Here is a 22,780-nt window from a genome sequence, read left to right as displayed (position 1 = left end):
CAAAAGGGAGAACCCAGGTCAGAGGAGGTCCCTTTAAAAACCAAAATAACAAAAGAAATAATTTAATAACAAAGGGAAAACTCCTCGAAGGAAAGCCATAAAAATAAATCTCTGGATCAGGATGAGGGGGGGGGGGGGTCTGGCGTCTTTCTCGGGCAGAATCCTGGACATTTTGCTACCGCACGTGACGAACTTTAAAGCGACCTTCAAGTGTATCAGGGGGGGGTTTAGTCGTCATATCGGCTTTTACTCGATTGTGCGATACAGAGTTTTGAAAATCACCTTATTCGTGTTTTCACAAACAAATTTCGAATGGTATTAAATATACATCTTAAACCTTGGAAATAGAACCTCTGAAATTCGATTTTCAAAGGGAAATGGATTTTGATCGAATAAAAGAACGTTACGAATGGTAGAGTGTCGTTTATGAGAGTTCCTTGTTGACGATGGCTTCTATACGTCGGTTTTTGATTAGTATTTTTAGCCGTTGTTGCTAATCTGGCCAATATTCCCGAAATTCACTCATCTTCAATCAGCAAGACAGAGGTACTTTCTATCAAACTGTTTGTAATATTCAAGACGTTGGCTCTTAAAATTAAAAAACATTGAAAAAAAGCGATTTTTAATTCTTTGATTAGAGACGTCACAAAGCTGGAAATTTCCGACAATTGATCTGTTTAATACCTGGCGCAAACGTTGAGCTTGATGAAAAAGAAAAATGGGAAATTAATAAACTAGATAGTTTTCTCTCTGGGGGGGGGCGTATGGTATTTCGGAATAGCGGAAATCGACCCTATTTTCTTCGGAATTTCGGAAATCGGGCAAAATTCGTTCGGTATTTCGGAATTCTAAAATTGTTTCGGTATTGGAAATCCATGAATTTTTACTTCGAAATTTCGGCATTATACAGCTTTTATCCCCCTTTTTCGGAATTCATACATGAAAAATCAAATGTGATGAAAAATTAGTCAAAACGAGAAAAAAATACCCAAAAAATCGGTATCGGAATTGCAAGTATTTTTTTACGGAATTTCGGACATTTTGGCAAAATTATTCGGTATTTCGGAAATTGCGAACCACGTACGCCCCCCATCAAGATATGAAGAGAAAAATCGAAGCGAAGTCATTAGAGATCTAACTTTCTTCAATCTCGGACAAAAGGTTGCAGACTGTTCAATGCATGAAAAGTTTCAAAATAAGCTTTTAAAACCCATTTTTACCAGAGGGCCAATGTTGTTTTTATTGAATTTGGACGGGATTTGGAGAGTTTGGGGGACAATTCCAGAAACCAACATCCACTCGACATTGAAGGAAATTATTTTTTTGCACAGTCTTCGGTCCTTTTTTCTTTGTCTGAGAATGAAGATTGAAGTGTTTGAAGTGATTGGCTCTTCAACTTTTTCGAGAAGACATCTAATTAGACCATATTTAAGATGGTTTAATCAATTATAAACAACTTTTCAGAGCTCTCAGGTGCACCCACCACCTGAATGGCTGAAGTTCACCCATTTTCAGTCATTTTTAAGTGGTTCACTAAAAAAATTTATCAAGTGAGGAATTTTTTAGAAGTCTATAGACCTTTTGCTCATGATTGTTGATGATAATAGAGTTTTTGATTGTCTGGGCTCAACCAGGCAATAAAGTGTCCATAAAAAGAAGAGTATCGAAGCTCCATCATTTATCGTTATCATTATATCGAATATAAATAGGTTATAAACTAAACAAAATCAAAATGCAAGACTAGTTATATATATGTACAGAAACAATACAAAAACACATACAACAAAATAGATCTTAAAGTGCAACCTTGTTGTCTCAACTGTTCAAATCAATATGATGGGAAATCAAGAATGGGGGAGATACGATTTTTCGGAGTCTTTTGTAAGTTACTATAGCTGTGATTTCGGAAATCTTCTAGTTAAAATTAATCAAACAAAGCAGTGCACATGTGTGCTGTACTTATCAAGCAGCGTACAAGGATATTATTTCACAAATTAATAGCACCCACAGAGCGACCATTTATAGCAGCTCAATGGGACCATGGAAATCGTTGTTGATATTTTCTATGATTTGCACTTTTGCCAAAACAGTTGTATTCACATCTATACCAACTTGCAATCTTTAGAACAAGACCATTAAAATCTTCGAGTCAGAATAGAACATATATATCTTGAGCCTCACAGGCTTGAATAACCAACTCCCATTTGTTCTTCCGATGATAATATACCTTATCGGCCAAAACTTAGTCGGCCCTAAGTGACTAAATTTTGGCTTGGTGACTAAAATTTGGGCCGACTAAAAATTTAGAAATGGCCAAAATTTAATTATTAGTCGGCCCTTAGTGATTAAATTTTGACGAGATGACTAAAATTAGGGGCCGACTAATAATTAAGGCCGACTAAAATTAAGGTATAAAGCATCAAAACATAGCATCAATCATCTTATATCCTATAAGTTTTGATTCATGTAAGATCACAGCAAAAATTTCTTATTATTGGTGTATTCGTGTAAAATCTTATACGAAATTTGTGATAAATTTCACATATGTTTGGCTTCATTGTGATGGTATTTGTTAACCTCGTTATCGTGGGTCCTAGGCTTTAGCAAGCTGCTAATGGGCGGCTGGTATTTATAATCAGGCGTCCAACATCGAAAGGCTGGTGTTACACTGGGAACAAAGGTTGAATTTTCGTTTGAAGTAGAATCCCATTCACGATAAACTGGAAACATACCACATCAATGTTATGCACATATAGCTCTCTTTAGACCACCAGACAACCAATTCAAAACAATTTACGGATCGCATTGACCATTTGCAATGGTATCACCAGAGTGATTGGTCTCATTATTACTCGTTAGAAAGTAGGTGATCATTGGTTCTTTTTTCCCCTTCATTGTAACTGGTCCTCGACATTCGAAATGGAATTCTGGATCAGGATCCCGGTTCAAAACCCTTTAAGAAGAAATTTGCTACAGTTGACTCTCTCTAATTCGAGCTTGAACGCTGAACCTTATTTGTTCGAATTATAGAGAGATTTGAATTATAGAGAGATTTGAATTATAGAAACTATTCTAAGATGGTTTATTTTTGACAGGAACTGGATACAAGTTCGAATTATAGAAAGATTCGAATAATAGGAGTTCGAATAAGCGAGAGTTTACTGTATTTAGTATTTAGAATCAAAACTTTATTAAACCAAGCTAGAGCAGATTCTACCACAATTCTTGAGCTCCACCAGCGGTTTGCGTGTGATGTGATTGGAGCTTTTTTCAAGCGTGATGGGTGATAGAACAGAATTCTTGTTACGTGTTTTGGTCTATTTTTCAATATTTTTGCGTAATAAACCAATTTTGGGGAATTCACGTGATCGTGATGATAGAAGGGTGCCGCATGGGTGATATTAAGAAAATATGATATATCGTATGGGATCGGGTTTACGTCAAATGTTTATAACTACGGGCGTGTCCAAGCAATAATTTCAAGACATTTTTTTGACACAAAAAATTATGTGTATCAATATGTTGAACGATTTTTAAAAAATGACGTCACGTGGCCTTATAAACTTACTAATATAAAACTTACTCATAAGTGACTTCAGATACATTGATTTTGCCTTTCACACCTGTCGTCTCTGTACGGCTTGTTAAATTCACACAATTCCCGAATAAGCAATATCGGGGTAGCCTTTTCCCGATTACACCAGCAACAACTTCACCCGAATGAATACCGATCGTGATCTAAAAATAAAATTTCTTTATCACTAGGATTTAAGATAATAATTTATTTTCAAAATTTAATAATTTATTTTCAAAATTTAATAAATTATTTTCAAAAATTAATTGGTCAATAAAATCACAATTAAAATGAGATTCTCTCACTGAATTTTTTTCAAAACTGTTTGTAATGTCATATCTTATGAAATCTCTCTTGAGAAACACAGCTTTTCATCAGTTTCAAAATTTTATTAAAGAGACTAATAACTACATTAAGTTGAAATTAAGAAATTTTAAACGGGAATTTAATTTGGCGATTTTTGGGCAAAAAAGCTGTATCAACATAAGCAAAAAAAACCGTTTTAAGCATATAATAGCCCGAATTTGGGGAATTCATGAAATTACATAAATTTGGCCGGAAATTTAATTCGGCGATTATAATGAGTAAATCCGAGAAATTTTCATCATGTAAAATATTCAAAAAGGTATTTTACCACGATATTTTTGTCTCCAACTTTGACATCTTTAGAGATTTTCATCATATCAAGCGCCAAATGCGCTATATTGTGTGCGTGAAGATTGGATTTGATTGGTAGACCACTAACACACATATATTTGTCACCCACTGTTTCCACCTGAAATTACAGAAACATAGTGAATTTTATCCAGGTTTGAAGGTATAAAGCTAACTACAGACCAATCAGGTGTGTTCTATATACAATTAGACTAGTAAACCACGTCGTTGTATTTCGCTGCAGATTAAACTTTCAATGGGTTCTATTTTTTTTATATGTTCACTGAATCTTTCCAATCCACTCTCCCGCGGCAATTTCTATTTTTTATAAGAACTCTTTATTATAAGCATTCCCGCGTTCCCGTGTCCAAAAAAAGACAGACGCTTGCTAGTCTAATATACAATTGGAGTCTCTTTAACTCGAATCTTTAAAAATCAAACGTCTCCTTAACTCGAACAAGTTTTATGGCCCCTTCAGTGAACAATGCCTTATAAAACTTACTCCTTAACTCGAACAAATTGAATCCCCCTGAATGTTCGAGAGACTGAACTGTAGTTTGTTTGTTATTGAAATCAGTGATATAATACAGTTTCCACAATATACACAATCAGAAACATTTGTAATTTATAAAAGAAAAGCCTGACACAGCTCGAGTTGTTGGGGAATATGCGACCTACTTATAGAAGAACCCAATGTTTGTAGAGCTCACTCAATCCGATTCATTAAATCGTCAACGGTTGATTTATGATAATATATTTGACACTCTCTAATTCGATTTTCATAAGGGAGATCGGATTTTTATCATCTGATCGCTGTATCAAATAGTAGAACGTCGTTAACGAGTTTATCGTTGACGGTGACTTTTAATATTATCTAAATAATAGAGCGTATTGAATAGTAGAACGTCGAGTTAGAGAGCATCAACTGTATACTTATTCGCTGTCTTACGAATAGAAATACATGCGCGTAATTCGCTAACGAGAAACTGTGCATACCTTATAAATTTCAGTGTTTTTATCACTGACTTTATCGAAATGAATATAAATGCTGTTCAAAGTTGTCACAATTTCCATGGCATCAGCAGAATCATTACATAGCGATCCAAAATCTGCTATACCACTAAACAGTATAGTTACCAGTTCGTATTTCTTAGCCGCTACTTGCTTCTTAGCTCGAAGATCATCAGCCACTGAAGGTGGTAGAATATCATATAATAGCCTGTCAGCTAGTCTCTGTTCATACTCTAATTCTTTGGATGTTTTTTGTAACTGGTCTGTAAGCTCTTCTAGTTTTTCTTTGAGCTTATTTTCAGCAGAATGTTGTTCAGATAATAAGATGAGATCGCGCGTTGCATCATGGATGGGAATATCGGATAAATACATACCTAAAATGTGATTTAATGTTATACAGTTGTTTAATAATTAACAAATCACTATAGAGAGGCAATAACTGGGTAAGTTGTTGAAAGGGGTTCTTAGCTATCGATATATATATAGAAAATTATGTCATCATCAGTAACTTAAATTCAACAATAGAGTGCTCAATACTGAAAGATATCATACTTCAAATCTTTTTTCAAAAACCACCAACGGAACTTGAAAAAGCAAGAAACTTTGGGACAAGCTGGAGTTTTTACAAGCTCTTATTTGATTTGGTTGGTCGTTAAGATGTAATAAAAGAATCTTATTTACTTTTTCTAAAGAACGCGTCATCTCTATCACTTTAAATGACCAATTAGTGAAGTATCTTGTAAAAACTCCAAGGCATCTCGAAACTTTGATTATCACAATACACCTCATCGGAAATTCCACAAAAACAATCGCGCTAAAACGGATCCGTTGAAATTGGGAGGTAAACATTAATGGTAGCGCGAAAGTTCCCGCGTAAAACAAGAACTTATATGCTTATATCTGGCTTGTTTATATGTTCCTAAAAATACACCTCATTTCAGTGAATTTGAAAAAAAACAAATAAAACAAAGCTTTCAAGATGCTAGCAGAAGCTATAAGAAAGAGAAAAACAACAACCAGTCTGTGCCACTAACTCGATCGGGAAGATTCTTCCGAAATGGGAAAATTCTTCCGAAATGGGAAGAACCTTCCCGAACGGGAAGTTAACTTGACACCCAAATGGGTAAGAGGTAAAAAACGGACTTCCAGATCGGGAAGAAGTGGGAAAATAAGGAAAATTCGATCGGGTTGGAACTTCCCGTTTGGGAAGCTTACGCAGTTTTTTTCACAATCTAACAAGATTTCCACGGTAAAGTTTATTTTTCTTTTGGTGAAAATCCTTAAAATTTGATGCTTTTTCACCTCCAAAAAGTTTCAACTTTCGCCGGTCATCGTACAGCTTCGCCGAAGATTCAGTCAATTTTCAACTTCCCAAAGAGGAAGAATCTTCCCAAACGGGTAGAAAAAAATAGAGTAAGTTCTTCCCGTTCGGGAAGGTTCTTCCCATTTCGGAAGAATCTTCCCGATCGAGTTAGTGGCACAGACTGACAACTTCGGTGGTTCTTTTGGCATAAATATTTTGGGTGTTTTGTAAGGCTTTTTGCCTGAAAACCGCAATATCACGCTTTGTTTACCTCTCAAAAAGTGTTGCGTAGCAACAACGCGAGGAGGCGGAATTTCCGATGAGGTGTATTGAAAAAGTGTCTTCTTTTATTAAAAGTATTATGTATTTATTTTGAGCTCAGAAAATTCATTCCAAGTCCCTTTGAAAATTGTGACTTTGTTCTATATCTTACTCAAGTTTAGAGAGAGAAAAACTCTTACAAACCTTTTTCCGATAAACCATCTAAACTGAAAACACGTGGCGATGCAAAAAACATAAAAGTTTCTGATTCCGATAAATACATCATTTGTCCTTTCAATCGAAGCGTATCGATTGGTTTACCATCCATATCATCAATTCCCTCCGTTAAAAATGATTTTTTATGATGCGATGTTACTGTTTCGACATGATAAATCGAGTTAATATGAGTCATAATACCATTAAATGTTAACTCGACATCTGGTCGAACGACGGTGAAAAAATCGAGAAAATTCGATTGTCCCGGTTTTAATGTTTTTATAATACGTACTAAAGCGATTCCAGCTTGAATGATATTTAAATGTCTATCTAATAGAATATGGAACGGAAAAGTCGAATTGAACGTTTCTTGATCGATAACACTCTCGAGATCACTCGTTAAATCAACATCGATAATCGATGATAATCGATCAGTCCTCGAATCGATATTAGTCGGTAATTTAACGATGAATATCGAAGAATCATGATGCCGACGACCGCTCTGTTTTAAGGTGATTTTTACATTTTGATCAAAAATTCTTTTCCCTAAAGCTCTTAATAGTCCAATGACGTAATAGTCGAGTCCAACCCTCTCGGTATAATAATGAACGTAAAACGTATTATTCGTTGTTGTATCATACGTAACACGGAATGACGGCGGTCGCATCCCCGGGAAACGGTAATTGAAATGTTCATGCAAGTGGTCTAGACCTGAGATCAGGGTCGGTAGATCTGGTCCGATACTCCTGATAATGGTTTCATATCCTGATTCTAAATAGAAGTCCAGTAGACATCTTCCCGATCCTTCCATAAGAGTGTTATGTTCGATACCTAGAAGTTAGATAGAAAATTATATAACGAGAGTGTGCCTCACATTCATGATATTCATGACGTAATGTTTTTACGGAAACCCGGTTTTTGTCAGTAGTGGCAATTCTAAGCTGGAGAAGAAATGTTTTTAAAATTAAAAAACATTACGTCATGGCATCACATATCATGAATTGTTGCCATCTAACATTCAAACTATTGAAAGTAATTGATGTGTAGTTTGACGGGACTGGTTATTGATTCGAATATACAGGGTGTCCCTAATAAAAGTATCGAGTTTGAACATGCGATTGAGTAAAAAAGTTTGTGTGTGTTATCGCTAAAATATAAGAACGTTCTCCATCACATAGGCTCATTACAAAAGGTAGTTACAACGTATAAATTAATTGTAATGACAAAGAAAAAAGAGGGAGAGCTTAAAATACAATTTTGTGAATACACACTTAAAACTTTCTACTCAATCGCATGTTCAAACTCGATACTTTTATTAGGGACAACCTGTATCGTTAATCAACTATCGAATAATACACGGGTTGCAAAATTATATCACTGCAGTCAAAACATGCGATTACTCGAAAAAGTTCACGTGACTTTATTCCCATGTTGCTTGCTTTACAACTTACAGCTGATAACTTTATTAGTGTCAATAAATTCGAACCAATCAGAAATAAATGTCACGTTACAAGCACATAAAAATTTCGAGTAAAGGCATGATTTGACTTTAGACTTTAATTTTGCAGCCTGTGTATTAAGCAGAATAATTTTTTGAAAATGAGATGGATTATATCCTACATCACTGGGATAAAAACTGTAAATTAGTATATAACTTATTTCAATAAGTTTTCTTGACTGACCACTGCAGTATCCAAATAGATCTTAGAGTTTTTGATTTTTCCTAAAAAAGCGATGCATTGTGGGATTGTTTCGGGGGCATTACAATAGAAATCTCTTAGGAATTCCTCGAGGGAATTCTATTGTAATAACCCCAAAACAATCCCACAATATGCATCGCTTTTTTAGGAAAATCAAAAACTCTGATAAGATCTATTTGGATACTCCAGTGGTCGGTCAAGAAAACTCTGATAAGGTCTATTGCATGGTTAGAACAGACCTAAAATATCAGTAGTGTGGTTGGCCATCTCTTCGAACACTTCTTGATTGATGACGACATCTTGACCATAAAGTTGCTCGTTCTCCTGGAAGCCACTCTTCTCCCTGAGTATGCAAGAAATCAATTTAAAAATCAGCTTTTTTATTCAAAAAATACAGTAAGAAAATTTCTAAAACAAGAGAAGCTCTCAGTATATCATGTAGCTAAATGCTCAGAACGCCTCGCGACTTGGATTTTTTTCAAAACTGTAGATTTGATCTGTTACGCGCGTTGAGCGATCTGTGCATCTAGCCACTTGTCTCAGAACATCATTTATGTGTTTCTTTCAGTGAAGTGGAGAGTGGAGTACAGACCTTTTGTAGGACGCGTTACCATTTTGACTCCCAAAATTAGTGGCACAAACAATACGTAATGACTATAAAAACACTTACATAATCTTAGCGTCAGGATAATCTAATAAGTTATAAATTTCTTAGAGCACTTATTTTTTATATTTATTGGTCGCGCAGATTATGTAATGTTTTATAGAGTCATTACGTAATTTTTTCGCTGCTAATTTTTGGACTCTAAATGATATTGTTATTTGTACATCCCCGTAGGTAAACAAGATTTAGTAACCATAGCTTTACGATCTCTTATTCATATCCAACACTGAGTAGTGTCATTGTACACAGCCCCTATACGTAACCTATTAATAAGACTCGAGTTATTATTATTAAGCCTTTGAGCTAAAAGCCTTTCCCAGGCAAGAAAAAGTGAAGCCACTTATTTCCTATCCAGAACGCGTCTAGAACGCAACGTAATCATGACGACGGATTGATTATAGCGGTTCCTTTGTTTTTGAGGACTGCATTTTTTGAAATCTAGCGATAGATTTTACTTTCAATCCGGTGTTTGTGTAAAAGTGGCTTCATTTCCCATCCAGGAGTCTCAAGTCTAGCCCTTTCGGGGTTTAGAAGTCAATGTTAATAGCCTTGTTAGTTTATGTAACGTGCTATTTAGGCCACGAAAAGGAGACTCATTACACATTTTCTTTCCGGTAAATGAAAATAGACTTAGATAGGAGTTTTCTTCTGTTAGGAGAATCATTGCTTAAAAATGAAAATAGACTTACAATATTTCTTTCCATGTTTGTTCTGAGTGTTCTTTGCTGACAAACTTCTCAATCGATTTGATGACGTGTGTATACTGAGAATAAATAAGAACACGAGCACAATAAGATATCACCGAACATTTCTTATTGAGCTTGGTTTTCTGATGGTATACTGGACAATCCATAGTAATTTTCTGTTTAGAATCCAGATCGATTTGCTAGTAATATTCTTCTGTCACTACTTCGATTTCATGACTTCTTCGCTTCTTGACTATGTTAGACTGGAAAAAGTTTTTTTCTTGTGTTTTTGTTTTGTAAAAGATTCTTGTCAAAACTACTTTTAAATAGCTTAATAAAAAATTTTTCTTATACATTTTTTAACCAGTGTGTGACATTACAATTTTTACATAAGCAACTCTAAGCTTTACTTTTTAGTTTTTTCTGGTGAGATTTTTTTTTACTTTTTTCTTAAAACATTATTTTCCGATTCTGAATGAATTAGAAGCAACGCTACTAAGAGGAAGAAAACTTGCTGTGAGCCATTTGAACTACGCTAACTATATTATTTATTCAAGAAAATTCAAAAATTTATGGATTTACAGCTTTATCAAAGAAAGGCCATTTAGTTCAAACCAAAAACCATACAGAGTTCATCATCACAAATTATTGCTTATAAAAACATTTTCAACATGTTTGTCGGATTAATATTAGCATGGATTTCAGTTGGGACTTATTAAAAAATTAATTTTGTATCAGAAAATAATAGCTCTGATAATCTGAAGGGTAGGAAATTACAGTATTTTTGCCAATACAAAGTCATAATAAGCGTCAAGTTAGACTAGTAGTGACTAGTAGTATTGGGGGGGGGGGGGGGGGTACTTAGGCAAATGGAGAGTACGGTATGTACCGCCCTTAAGGGTATCTTTTTTGGATTTCCAAAGTCCCGCTAAGGGTCGGAAAAATAGGAAAATTTCAACTTTTTACCCCCTGAAAGATCGAAATTTGGTCAAAATTGGTCAAATTTATCCCACTAAGGGTCGTAAATTCCCAAAATTTTCCTTTTTTTTCTCCTTTTTAGTCCCGGTAAGGGTTCAATGTTCAAAAGTCGGGCGGTACCCCCCCCCCCCCCCGTCAGCTCGCAACCCTAGTACCCCCCGGCTAGTATTACACGTTTGTTTTTATAAGAACAAACTGCTTCGATTGCCAAAATGTTAAGAACAAGTTAAGAACGTTTTAAGGCTTTGCAAACACTAAAGCATCCGATTTCTTTGGAAAATCGGCAAAAATGCTCGAAAAAATAGCGAAAATAAGAACATGCTAAAAAAACTTTTAGGCTTAAAACTCAAAAAGTTAAGGACATCCGAAGGCTTCAAAAATTTTAGATGTTCTTATAAAATAAACGTGTAACTTCCAAGGGCGTTAGCAATTCTAACAAAATTAATCTTTCCATTTTTCATCTCGTCCTTAAGAAGTGGGAAATAAACTTGAGGGATAAAGGACCGATGCTATCTATCGTTTACTCTTACCAGTAAGCACATGTATTTTTTTTATAAGAAAATTCAAAATTTGAAAACCTTGACTTTTTTAGTTCTAAGCCTGATGTTTTTATTTTCAGCAATTTCTGAGTATTTTTGTACAATTTTCCTAAGAAACCAGGTGTTTTAGAATCTGAAAATCCTTAAAATGTTCTTTAAACTTGTTTTTAGTATTTTTGCTAACATCTTAAACGAAGCCCTACACTCTTTTTTTATCGAGGGCGAGTAAATTTCTGTTCACACTCAACTGTTCGCATTTTTTTAGCACTTTTACAGTGTCGTAGGAAGCATTTTCATATTGGGGTGTTTGAAGTTTAGTGACACCGTGAGGGCCAACCACGGTTTGGCCCGAGGGGGGAAATTTTGAAAATTTGAGCTCCAGATTGCTTAAAAATACACTCAAAACATGCACATAAAGACAATTATGACAAATTAAAAAAGAAAAACTTTGCATTTTGCAAAATAACCATTTTTGAAAATATTATTGGGGGACATAGCCCCCCCTTGCACCAAACCCCCCCCCCCCAGTTGCTACGGCACTGCTTTAAGCAAAAAATCTAGCTATTTCAGGCTGAGGATTTTTAAATTGTTCTTATTTTTCTTATTTTTGAGCCTTATAAAAGAAAAAGTGTATGAGCTTTTTCTCCCAACTTATTTTGCAAATACAAAAATCTAACGTACTAAATAGGTACACGTTTTTTTATAAGAACAAACTATATATGAGGACATAAGACTTTGATTGCCAAAATCTTAAGAACATGTTAAGAACATTTTAAGGCTTTATAGACTCTAAAATCCCCGATTTCTTAGGAAAATAGGCAAAAATGCTCATAAAATGATGAAAATAAGAACATGTCAAGAACATTTTTAGGCTTGAATACAAAAAGTTAAGAACATCCGAAGGCTTCAAAAATGTTCTTATAAGCGTGTTCATAGTTCAGCCTACTTGAACATTGTGAGGCAACTAACTAGAGTTTCCCTGGAGCTAGACACTACTGAAACTACTTAACCAAGAATACTTCTACAGAGCTGGAAAACTTGTTAGTGTGAAACCCAATGACGAATAATAATTGCTTGAGTGAATTATTTATTGTAAATCCAGGTCAGATTTGATAGAAAGAGAATTTGTTATCAGTTCTTAATCAGAATATTTATAAACGCAAGGGTTTGCTAAAAAAATGTTATGGTTGAACAAATTCTTCTCAGTATCAATTACCGATATGTTCAGCAGGGGGTCTAGTTATGGAAGCTATGTTATTATACTTTGTAGGGGTCCAAGAAAAAATAATTATTAATGTATATGATAACGATCACGTGATTTATAAATATTGATAATTTGATTTGATTTAGTTATTCATCTCACTAGTTCCTCTTACTGAGAAGGCAGAAATAAACTTTTTCGTATATATAAAATTTTACGACCGCCTACGTCGTAGGCTTGGCCGAGATTATTCCCTAAGCAAACCTCCCTAATTTCTTGCTCATGGCAAGGACATAAAATTATTCCTATTCATACTTTTGTTTTCAATCACTTAATCCACCAAAGTTTTCACAGGACGACCTTTCTCTGTATAATAAAATTTTACAAGATAAGTTAAAGCCTAACTGCGATCACATCAACTGATGGTAAAAGCATTTTCAACGTTCCCTTATTAACCCCCCCCCCTTATCAACTAGAACTTTTAAATGACGGAAATATACCGAGTTCAGAATTATTTATAACTACGAGGCTAAAATATAATCAAAAGCTTAACAAGACTATCTGGGCCTCAGATTCTGAAATCACTTGAATGAAATGCTTATTTTAGTCCTGTTTTGAGCTATTCCTGGACTTCAACGTATCAAGAACACCTAAGAAACATTATCTTAGTAAAACAGCCGAGACTGAACACACGAAAATTTAATCCGAGCTTCATCCATCTAAAGACGATCAAAGAGTTAACAGCATGACATCAAAAGTATTATTATGGTTTTTTAAAAGGATTGTCCGAAGATTAATCTAGATTAAAGTATAACAAAGTTAGGTCAATCTTAGTAGATCAGATAAAATTGATAATACACGGTGTAAAACATATTCATGATATGCACCATTGCAATGTCTTCTGACATTACATCACTTACCCAATAGCTGATTGGTTGTAAGTGACGTAAATCTAGTCAATACGTCACTTTTAACCAATCAGCTGTTGGATCCGTGGAAGACATTGTAACGGTGCATATCATGAATTGATAAAAAGACCATGTGTCTTTTTTAACTCTGAATGTGATACTTTTAACAAACTAAAGACAATCCTCGATCGAGTAAACGGACTTAGACTGGCCCCTTTTCTGATAAACTAAGGAAACACCAATAAGTTATAGTCGAAGGCTAGAGTCGAATCTCCTATGTAGGATTTGAAGCCACTTATTTCGTACAAACGCTGGATTGGAAGTAAGATTTAGCGCTTGAATTTGAAAAAAGTGAAACACGCAAAACAAAGAAAGTGCTAGATTGAATCCGTCATCCGAAATGAGGTACAAATTTTAAGCCTTCACTTTTTCTTGCTTGGAAAAGGTTGAAGATTCGCTTCTAGCCTTCGGTTTGAAACTCATTGGGAAATACTCATTGTTGGAATTTAAGCCAATCAAAAAGAATGGTCAATCAAACAAATACTAAACAAACCTTACAATTGAATCATAAAAGCTTTAATCATTAATCGACATGTAGGTGGTTAACGCATACGTTAAAAATTGCCTTATCTTATCTTATAATCTTATCATCGGTGAAAAGATTGGCTTTAATTTGCCCCTAGCGCTACCAGAAAAGCGTTGTAAATCCTGAAAAGCAATTGAGAATAAACTTTTTATTGAAAGATTCGATCCATTTAATTCATATAAGAAACTTACATCAGTCTTTGGTGATTTTGATTTTAATTTCTTTGTGATACGTCCTTTAGGGCTAGGAGCAATCCTACCCTTCGTTATTTGTTTTTTACAACAACCATACATAGTTCAAAACAAGAATCAATATTTTTATTTAATTATCCTTTGAGACACTCAATTTCCAACATTACCAAATTATCCATCACTCAATAAGAGGTCCCATTACAAAAAACGTGTTCAAAATATTTTCAAAATATTACATGTATGAGCTATCATAAATTGAAAACACAATTTCTGAAACGAAGTTATACAACTCACAACTTTTGAAAAACGAAAAATTTGAAGTAACTAGAAGGTGAAGAAGAAGAAATGGTAAGAGGGACAGAAAAATAGTTCTTATGTCGTGCAGCTTAAAAATATAAAGAAAATTCGAGGATAGGTCCCCCCCAAGAAAACAAATAAGAAGATAAGGAAAAAACTAAATTATAACAGTAATTTAAAAGGAAATGATAGAGAGAATATTAAAATAAAAAGCTCCAAAAGCATTCTCTTTAGGGTGTACATTGAAGATTGACGATACAAGACACAGAGAGAGTTAGTGTAAAATGTTCAATTTTTCTCGACATGAAGTATGTATGTAAAGGTTAACATTATTATTTCATCTAAAAGTTACAACTTTCCACTAAGGAATAAAATTATTATTTAAAAAAATAATATTCAAAAGAGCAGCACTAACGATAGAGAATAGAGCAACAGTTTAAAAGCATGACAAAACGTTTAAACGGCTTGGTATAACATGAAAAAGGTTTTATATGATGAAAAAGGTTAACCAGAATTGATTCATTTATTGTATAAAAATTTACTGTGTTCAATATACAACTTATACAAATGTTCAACGTTTATCCTGCTATGAGAAAATATCAAAAACTTTTTTTTTTCTAAAAGTGGGTGTCCACTAAGGGTGCTGAGGGCGGTCTAACCTTTTATAAAAAGATTAATATATCACCATTAGGAAAGTCTGTTTTGAAATTTTTGATTACATTAAGTTTTCTTCAGTCAGATCTTACTCAGAGATGGGTGTAGGAGCTACAAAGAAATCTTTAAAATAATTGACATCCTTAAACTTGGAAATACACAAGGATTTGATTTGTTTAGATTATTGACTTGCTAAGTTTGTGAACAATGACACTTTCAGCAATTGTAGATAAAAATGTTTCGCGTTCTGTCTTTAGCAGGGTCTACATTATGATACTTCTATTACTACTATAAGCCATAATACACCTCAAGATAAATAACAGAGCCAGTTAATCGTCCGATGTTCATTGGTAAATAAAACAAAACAAGCTAGTAATTGACCTGCCCAAGCAATAAAGTATGAAAATACTTATAGAACTCTGTTTAACGTTTTTTCTAAGATTTCAAACATCAGATTACAACCACCTTATATGTATTAGTTATCACACTCCATACGGTGAACCAGTTATCACATAATGCATCGTGCAATAAATATTGGATTCATTTTTCGAGTTCTTTTTATTCTTGCTGTTATTTTCACTCGCCTACGAGGCATTATGTGGTAACTGGTTTATTGTATGGAGTGCAAAAAAACATTTTTGTTTTACATACTTAATCATCCTTATTAACAATCTTTTTTTATTGCCTTTATTTGTTTTAACATCCTAACTCGATGGAAGAGAGTATACAACGGGTTCAAACCTTGATCTGATCCTGATCTGACCTCAAAGTTATAACAGTCGTTTGCCTAATCAACTTCATGTTAGCTAGTATATATAAAAGTCTAGACATAGATAATTGAATCAGTTGAAGTTCTAAATTCGTAAAGTTAAGTAAACGAAGTTGAGGCCTGGAAAACCCGAGTTACTTAAATTGAATTGAATTTGCTTAAAACTTAGAGTTGAAATTAACTACCGGGTGACCCACGAAAAAGTTCGGACGTTTCTCGGCGTCTTGAGGCCGAACAAATGTCCCAAAGTGCTTGGAGTTTTATTATTTAGAAAGTAGGATATCCTAACTTAAAATCCGAGCCATTACTTTTTAAATTTGACGCACAAGTTCCCTAGTTATGAGCTTTTAAACTCAAAATTCACTTTTCGGAAAGTGTAAAAAACAGGTAAAAAAGGGGTATCAAATTAGGTATTTTTAGACGTTTTTGATATACAGTTTTTGAGAAAATTCCTTGAAAGTGCCAATTTTGATAAAAACTAGTCTTGTTTTAAACAAAAACTACTTTCAAAGGTGTTTTTAATAATTATTAATGTCATAAAACTCGTTAAATAAGTCAATTTATAAGAGATTTTCTAATTGATTGCATTAATTTAATACCTCTTTTTTACGTGTTTTTTACACTTTCCGAAAAGTGAATTTCGAGTTTAAAAGGTCATAAGTAGATAACTAGTTGGTCAAATTTAAAAAGTGATAGCTCAAATTTTAAGTTAGGATATCTACTTTTTAAATACCAAAATTCCGAGCACTTTGGGACATTTGTTCGGCCTCAAGACGCCGAGAAAGGTCCGAACTTTTTCGTGGGTCACCCGGTAGGTCATTTTTATTTTATATAACTTGGAAAATTAACGTACATCTTAAAAGAATAAGTTATGACGTCATAACTCGGGTTTTCATAACTCGGCTTTTTTAACTCAGTTTTTTCCTAGACCTCCACAAAATCAAACAAGAAGACAAACATTAGACTACACAACAATGAAATGACAGAAATTTTATTGAAAATTATACAATACCTCATAAAAACACTTCTTTGGATTTTCAATATCTGTTGATGCAGTACCATTTTCATTACCATTAACTTTATGGTATGCCTCCTCATCTCTCATATTCGTATTATAAAATCCATTTAATAAGCCACAAAATGGGCTCTTTTTACGTGTCCTTTTACTATTATTGCAACTCATATTTGCTGACGCAGCAATTTTTCAACGATCAAATTTCCAATTAGCTATTGTTAATCAAGTATCCTTTATTCAAGATTGATGCTCTTTTCAAGTTATTCTATAAATCTTAAAGTTCTTTCAATTTTAAATTTAGGTTAAACATTTCTATAAATTACATTTTTTCTCTCAACATCAGTCTTCATCAATCAAATTTGACCTTTGGTACCAAAAAAAAAAGATTTTCAAAATCAAAAAGGGGATATAGTAGAGAACCAAATACAGATATTTCTATAGAAAAGTTAAAATAACATGTATAATGTGTAACATAAAAACCCAAGCTCTTTTTTATTTCCATAATTCTCTATCGTATATCTCCCGTTATTTTGATGGGAAAAAATCCCATCTACATAGTCAAAGAAAGAATATTAAATGAATTTGAAAAAATATATATATAATTTCAAAGAGTTTGCAGAAAAATCTCCTCTTAAAAGGAGAGCTATGGATTGAAAACTCTGCGGGCTTTTAAAACTGGCTCTGTTTTGAAGCTAACTTTTTTACATACATTTATTTCTTTTTAAATTGAGGCATTCTCTCGAGCTTTTATGATAGCTTTGACCGTTTAAAAAGCTGAGCATCAAAAATTACTGCACAGTTCTGTATTTAAAATTCCAACAAAGACTTTGTTCTCCAGTACATGGGTATGCTTTATGCATGTAAGAACAACGAATTTAATATAATACAATCATAATTTCAATCTCTAAAGACCCTCCCAAGTACATAGCCATTTCAACTTTTGAAAAATATAATGTATACATTATTGCAGTGAAACAGAGATTTCAACTACTCTCCAGGAGTACAAACTTTTTCCAGTTGTATGTCTTTTACCAAACTAACAATACAAACTTTCACAGCATAATTCAATGAAACTATTTAATAAAGAATATCGTATTCCAGCTTTGTTCAAGCTTTGAACTCTTTAAACTTTGTTACAAACTTTTTCTTTGGAAACATCGAAAACGAAAACACTATACAAGGATACGAGAGTAGCATAATATCTCTGAAGTTAAAGAATATTATAAATAAAAGAAGATTTGACTTTATATGTCAAAATGTATTCAAAATAGGGAATTCCTTTTTTTACGTGTACATATTTCTGTTACATTCAGTAAAAACAGTAGGTGGTCAGAGACTGTACAAGATAAAGATTTTGAATTGATCAAAGTTATACAAATAGAAACATTGGAGACAAAGTTTTTAAAGAAAGTAGAATATGAAATGGAATCGTAAAAAGTCAGATAGCAATTCATTTTGGTGTAAAAGGTAGGAAAAATCGAATTTACTGAATGAAATTGGTAAAAAAGGAATATTTATCGAATGGAAACATATTAAAAAGATACAAATCATTGATTGTAAATATTTATCGAATGGAAACACATTAAAAAGATACAAATCATTGATTGTAAAGTACAACAAAAGTTTTTTTGAAGAAGATTAACAATTTATTGAATTTCAATCATTTTTATCTGTATGACAATACATCACATAAAATTTTGTTTATACCTCTACATGATTATAGTAGCTTGATATTAGTTCATCTATTTATGAAAGTTGTTTGATATTTCTATGAAATTTATACAGAAATACTGCTGGATAACTACAGAACTTCAAGGTTTTTAAGAGTTGTAAACTTTTTATTTGAAAAAAATGAAATTTGACAATGAATAGATAACTGACCTTGTCCATTGCTAATTTGTATATATCACTTTTCACATCATAGTTTTCTTGTACTTTACAATATGCTATACAACCATTAAAAATCAAAAATGATCACTCTGATTTTGTGTCCCCTTAAACAAGCTTCAACCATGAGAAACAAATTGATTTGTTGTTAATTCATGGATATTTAGACATTTAGATTAAAAACAACAACGGAAGGTTTAAATGACAAAAATGTCCTATTATGAACTAGAATTGAATTTAATCTCATAACATAAGTAAATAAGCTTGGTTTAGTAGATCCTTTTGATGACTTTTGTACTTTCTAAATAACTATGGTTATGTGCCTACACTGTCACTAGGTAAATACAAGAGTGTGTCATCAATTACAGCAATTTTTACAAATGAAAGTACACTAGAAAGTAAATTAATCTTTTTGCTGGATTAAGTAGAAAGCATACTAGCTACTCAGCTTTTTGATGAAACCTCATTTCAGTGCACAAGAAACCTAGCTGGTCGTAGACTGCTGTTGACTTAAAAGGAAGAAAAGCCTTATACATTTGCAGTATATTTACCTGTATATGTGCAGCCATTTAGGTTAGGAATTCACATCAACCAGGCCAATTTAAGTAATTTGGCATCAAAATCTAAAAGATAAATGAGGTGAAATTATATAATTTAATAAGGTAATTTAATAATGTAACAAAAAGAAATTGCTAGAAAGTGTGAGTTCAGGAAATAATATCAATTATTTTCCCTGATTTCTCATCAAACCGTGAGCACAGCATATAATCAAAAATAATTTTACTGTGTTTATATAAATGATTTTGTATGTCTATGCTGAACTAAAGAAAAAAATATTTTATCCCTTTTGAATGAAAAATAACTTGAGAGTTCTATATAACAAAAGAATTTTCTTTTTTGATTCTGACCAAAGTTTTATTGTAACAGGAAAAACATTGATAATTGAGGTTCCCTCTTACAGGTTATGCTCCAATAACTAGAAATACTAATCCACATAAATTATTTAAGAACCTTGATATTAACACAATGTTTAAGAATAGTTATCCTAAATTTGACATGAAGCCATACTTTTTAGATAAAAAAGGTTTTGAAACTTCCTTGTGTGTATAATTTCTAAAAACAATTTTGAACTTTTAAAGCAGTACACTTCACTGGATGCTTTCAAACAACCCTGCCCAACAGAACCTGAAAAAATCTCATTTTGACCCTTACAAAGCACTTTAGGAAGCCTGAAAAAAACGCTAAGGTTCACATGGTAGGTCTCTCCTTATCTTGATAGTGCCCTCCCCCCCCCACCTGGATCAGAAATAGCATAGTTGTCTCTCACACTAATTGGCAGGTCAGCTACCATGTTAGGTTAATTGTTGAAATTTTCAAAGAAAAAAGGTTTGCACAGTGCTGTCAATTGTAAATTTGTTCTGTAGCAAGCCTGTTCATTTGTTTAAAAGAAATACATCCTAGACATGAAAAGTTTTAACAACAAAAAGCTAAATATAATTTTTTTGGATAATTAAAAACTCCAGTATAAATTGTGATAACTCCATGTTTTCATGATTGTGAGGGAAACTTTGGTTATTTTTATCGTTTCCCTTGCATCCATGAAATGTGGGGTTATCACAATTTATACTGGAGTTTTTAATTATCCGACAAACTTGACATTACACCTGGCAAAAGGGCTTCTTTTAATTGTTTGTATCTTTGTTGATTGTCTTTTAGCTATTTGTACCTTCGTCTTTTATTTTGTATAACGTACTTTTTGCCATTGACAAATAGGTCCAATCTCAAAATTATTGGCTGAAAAAAGTAAGAATTTTTCTGTTTGTCTGAGCATAAATTTTGAGATTGAATCTGTTTCATCAGATGGGAGCCTCCTCACTATGCAAAATGGGCCAATCTCAAATTTAAGGCTAGGACAGAAAAACTCTTAGCTTTCTCAGACACTAATTTTGTGATTGGCCCTTTTAATTTGTCAATGACGTTTTGTGAAAGTAAATGTTCCATTTATGTCTGTAGAGTATGGTCGTCAAAAATGGTTGATATGATGGTTAGGTTTTTGTAGAAAGATATTACTTGCGTCTTGTTCCAAAATAGATTGTTCTTAAGTACTTTATTTAGATATTACATATACATATAATCATATCTAGTAGACTAAAAAATAATCAATATGCTTTATAACTCATTTACTTACATAATTTTTAGCCACTGCTGTGTGTGTGTGTCAAACTCTCCAGCCAAGTCAAAACACAAAGTTTCTTTTCCTTCATACCTTCTTATTGAATTATTCATACTTAATTATGAATGTAACAATCATTCAAAAAACTCTATTCAGGAAGACATGTCAAGTTTTTATTCAACACATTATGAGCTCATTCATTCTAAATTCTGGCTTAAAATCTTAAAATTCATTGTAAAATCTCTGAAATAACTTTTTTCTCGCATCCCTCCTCGAAAAAGGCTTGTTAAAAGTGAAAGTGAAGTGCATGTTCAACATTTTAAAGCCCTTTTTACAAACTTTATAGCACTATCTACACCTAAGAAAAATGGGCGACAGTAGCTTTTATAAGACATTGTTGTGGAGCAATATAAATTCTATTTCGTGCGTGAGTAATAATCAAAGAGAAAGGCAAGCAATTATTAGCAGAAACTTCCCATCTAACAGGCTAGTGAGCAATTTTATGAACGTAGATCCCGGCGTAGAACTTCCATCCTGCCATTAATAATAGACTCTGCTCTAAAAGGATTATATAACAGATACGTTCTGACTATCGCGTCATGTTCAGGCAAAAAAACATTCATCATCGCAAAGCCTTTTGCTTAAAAGCCAAAGTGAAAAATCTGGATGAAAATCATCAAAAAAGAACCAACAATCTTTGCAGATCCTTATTACAGAGCCAAAGTCATTGGGCTTTTCCAGAAAAAATCGTGCACCCCCTGTTGAGGAGGTCCATTTCCGTTCCAAGGGGGTAAGGTTTGAAATGCAGTGGAATTCCATAAGGGTAGACGAAAAGCCGTCAAAAATAAGCGGAATTCCAAGGGGGTAATGAATGAAAATTTGTAAAAATTCGGAATTCCAGAGGGGTATGATCCTAAAATTGCCTGGAATTCCAAGGGGGTAGGTCACAAAAGGTTGGACTTCCTCAACAGGGGGTGCATTGTTTTTTTCTGGAAAAGTCATTAAGACTAGAGCCAATACGTGTCGTGTGTTGAGATATAAGATATACTCCGTGGCTTGAATCAGACCAATCCCCTTAGCTCCTAATCAATTTCATCAATCTTTATGACGTGAATCTTGGTTTCGGCAACCACGTCATGTGACTTTTAACCAATTACTTTATTAAATTAAATGGCGGTGAAATACTCACAGATTCCACACGGCATCACACCCGGTGACTCTGGGTAATAGATTGGTACGGCCTAACTTCATGCTTGATATTTCGGACAACCGTTTTTATACCCAGTCACAAGATGACAAAGCTCCTTATTCCTCTAAAGCATCACAAATACTTTAAATAAAATGCCGATGATCTTCGCCCTATATTTAAGATTATTGTTGATCTTCGAAATTTATACCAGGGGGAATCCCTCATGTTGAGAAATGTTAATGAATCACTCTACTATACTAAAAGAAGGCATATCCCAAAACATACCAAGAAATAAACTCAAAACTATTTGTGCAGCGTTCCTTG

The 22,780-nt window shown here is 33.5% G+C and overlaps 1 protein-coding gene across 4 annotated transcripts; it reads right to left on the bottom strand.

The window, feature by feature from the left end:
- Positions 1 to 1,674: 1,674 nt before the first annotated feature.
- On the bottom strand, positions 1,675 to 21,523 carry LOC136800377 (guanylate cyclase soluble subunit beta-1-like). Of its 4 annotated transcripts, XM_067057018.1 has the most exons (9): positions 21,283 to 21,523; positions 19,646 to 19,717; positions 10,073 to 10,146; positions 8,959 to 9,062; positions 7,008 to 7,850; positions 5,225 to 5,613; positions 4,209 to 4,349; positions 3,584 to 3,738; positions 1,675 to 2,953 (listed from the first exon to the last, which is right to left on the bottom strand). In XM_067057018.1, exons 2-9 carry the CDS (start codon positions 19,661 to 19,663, stop codon positions 2,794 to 2,796), a joined length of 1,884 nt encoding a protein of 627 aa, XP_066913119.1. In that variant the 5' UTR covers positions 19,664 to 19,717; positions 21,283 to 21,523; the 3' UTR covers positions 1,675 to 2,793. The 4 variants fall into 4 exon arrangements, with proteins under 4 accessions (XP_066913119.1, XP_066913120.1, XP_066913117.1 ...); XM_067057019.1 differs by lacking the exons at positions 19,646 to 19,717; positions 21,283 to 21,523 and adding an exon at positions 19,089 to 19,194; XM_067057016.1 differs by lacking the exons at positions 19,646 to 19,717; positions 21,283 to 21,523 and adding an exon at positions 17,205 to 17,629.
- Between the last annotated feature and the right edge of the window lie 1,257 nt (positions 21,524 to 22,780).

Source organism: Clytia hemisphaerica, unplaced genomic scaffold (assembly GCF_902728285.1).
Source record: "Clytia hemisphaerica strain Z4C2 unplaced genomic scaffold, Clytia hemisphaerica genome assembly, whole genome shotgun sequence".
Taxonomy (NCBI): Eukaryota; Metazoa; Cnidaria; class Hydrozoa; order Leptothecata; family Clytiidae; genus Clytia; species Clytia hemisphaerica.
Note: the sequence above shows the minus strand (reverse complement) of the source record. Positions and strands in the feature narration are given on the sequence as shown.

What these genes read in the sequence shown, in the direction of transcription:
- LOC136800377 (XM_067057016.1), bottom strand. Translation starts at nt 17,375, where the DNA reads ATGAGTTGCAATAATAGTAAAAGGACACGTAAAAAGAGCCCATTTTGT. An exon ending in CAAACATGGAAAGAAATATT is followed by an intron (nt 9,063 to 10,072) that starts GTAAGTCTATTT and finishes TTGCATACTCAG; the next exon opens with GGAGAAGAGTGGCTTCCAGG. An exon ending in TTGGAGACAAAAATATCGTG is followed by an intron (nt 3,739 to 4,208) that starts GTAAAATACCTT and finishes TTTTATTTTTAG; the next exon opens with ATCACGATCGGTATTCATTC.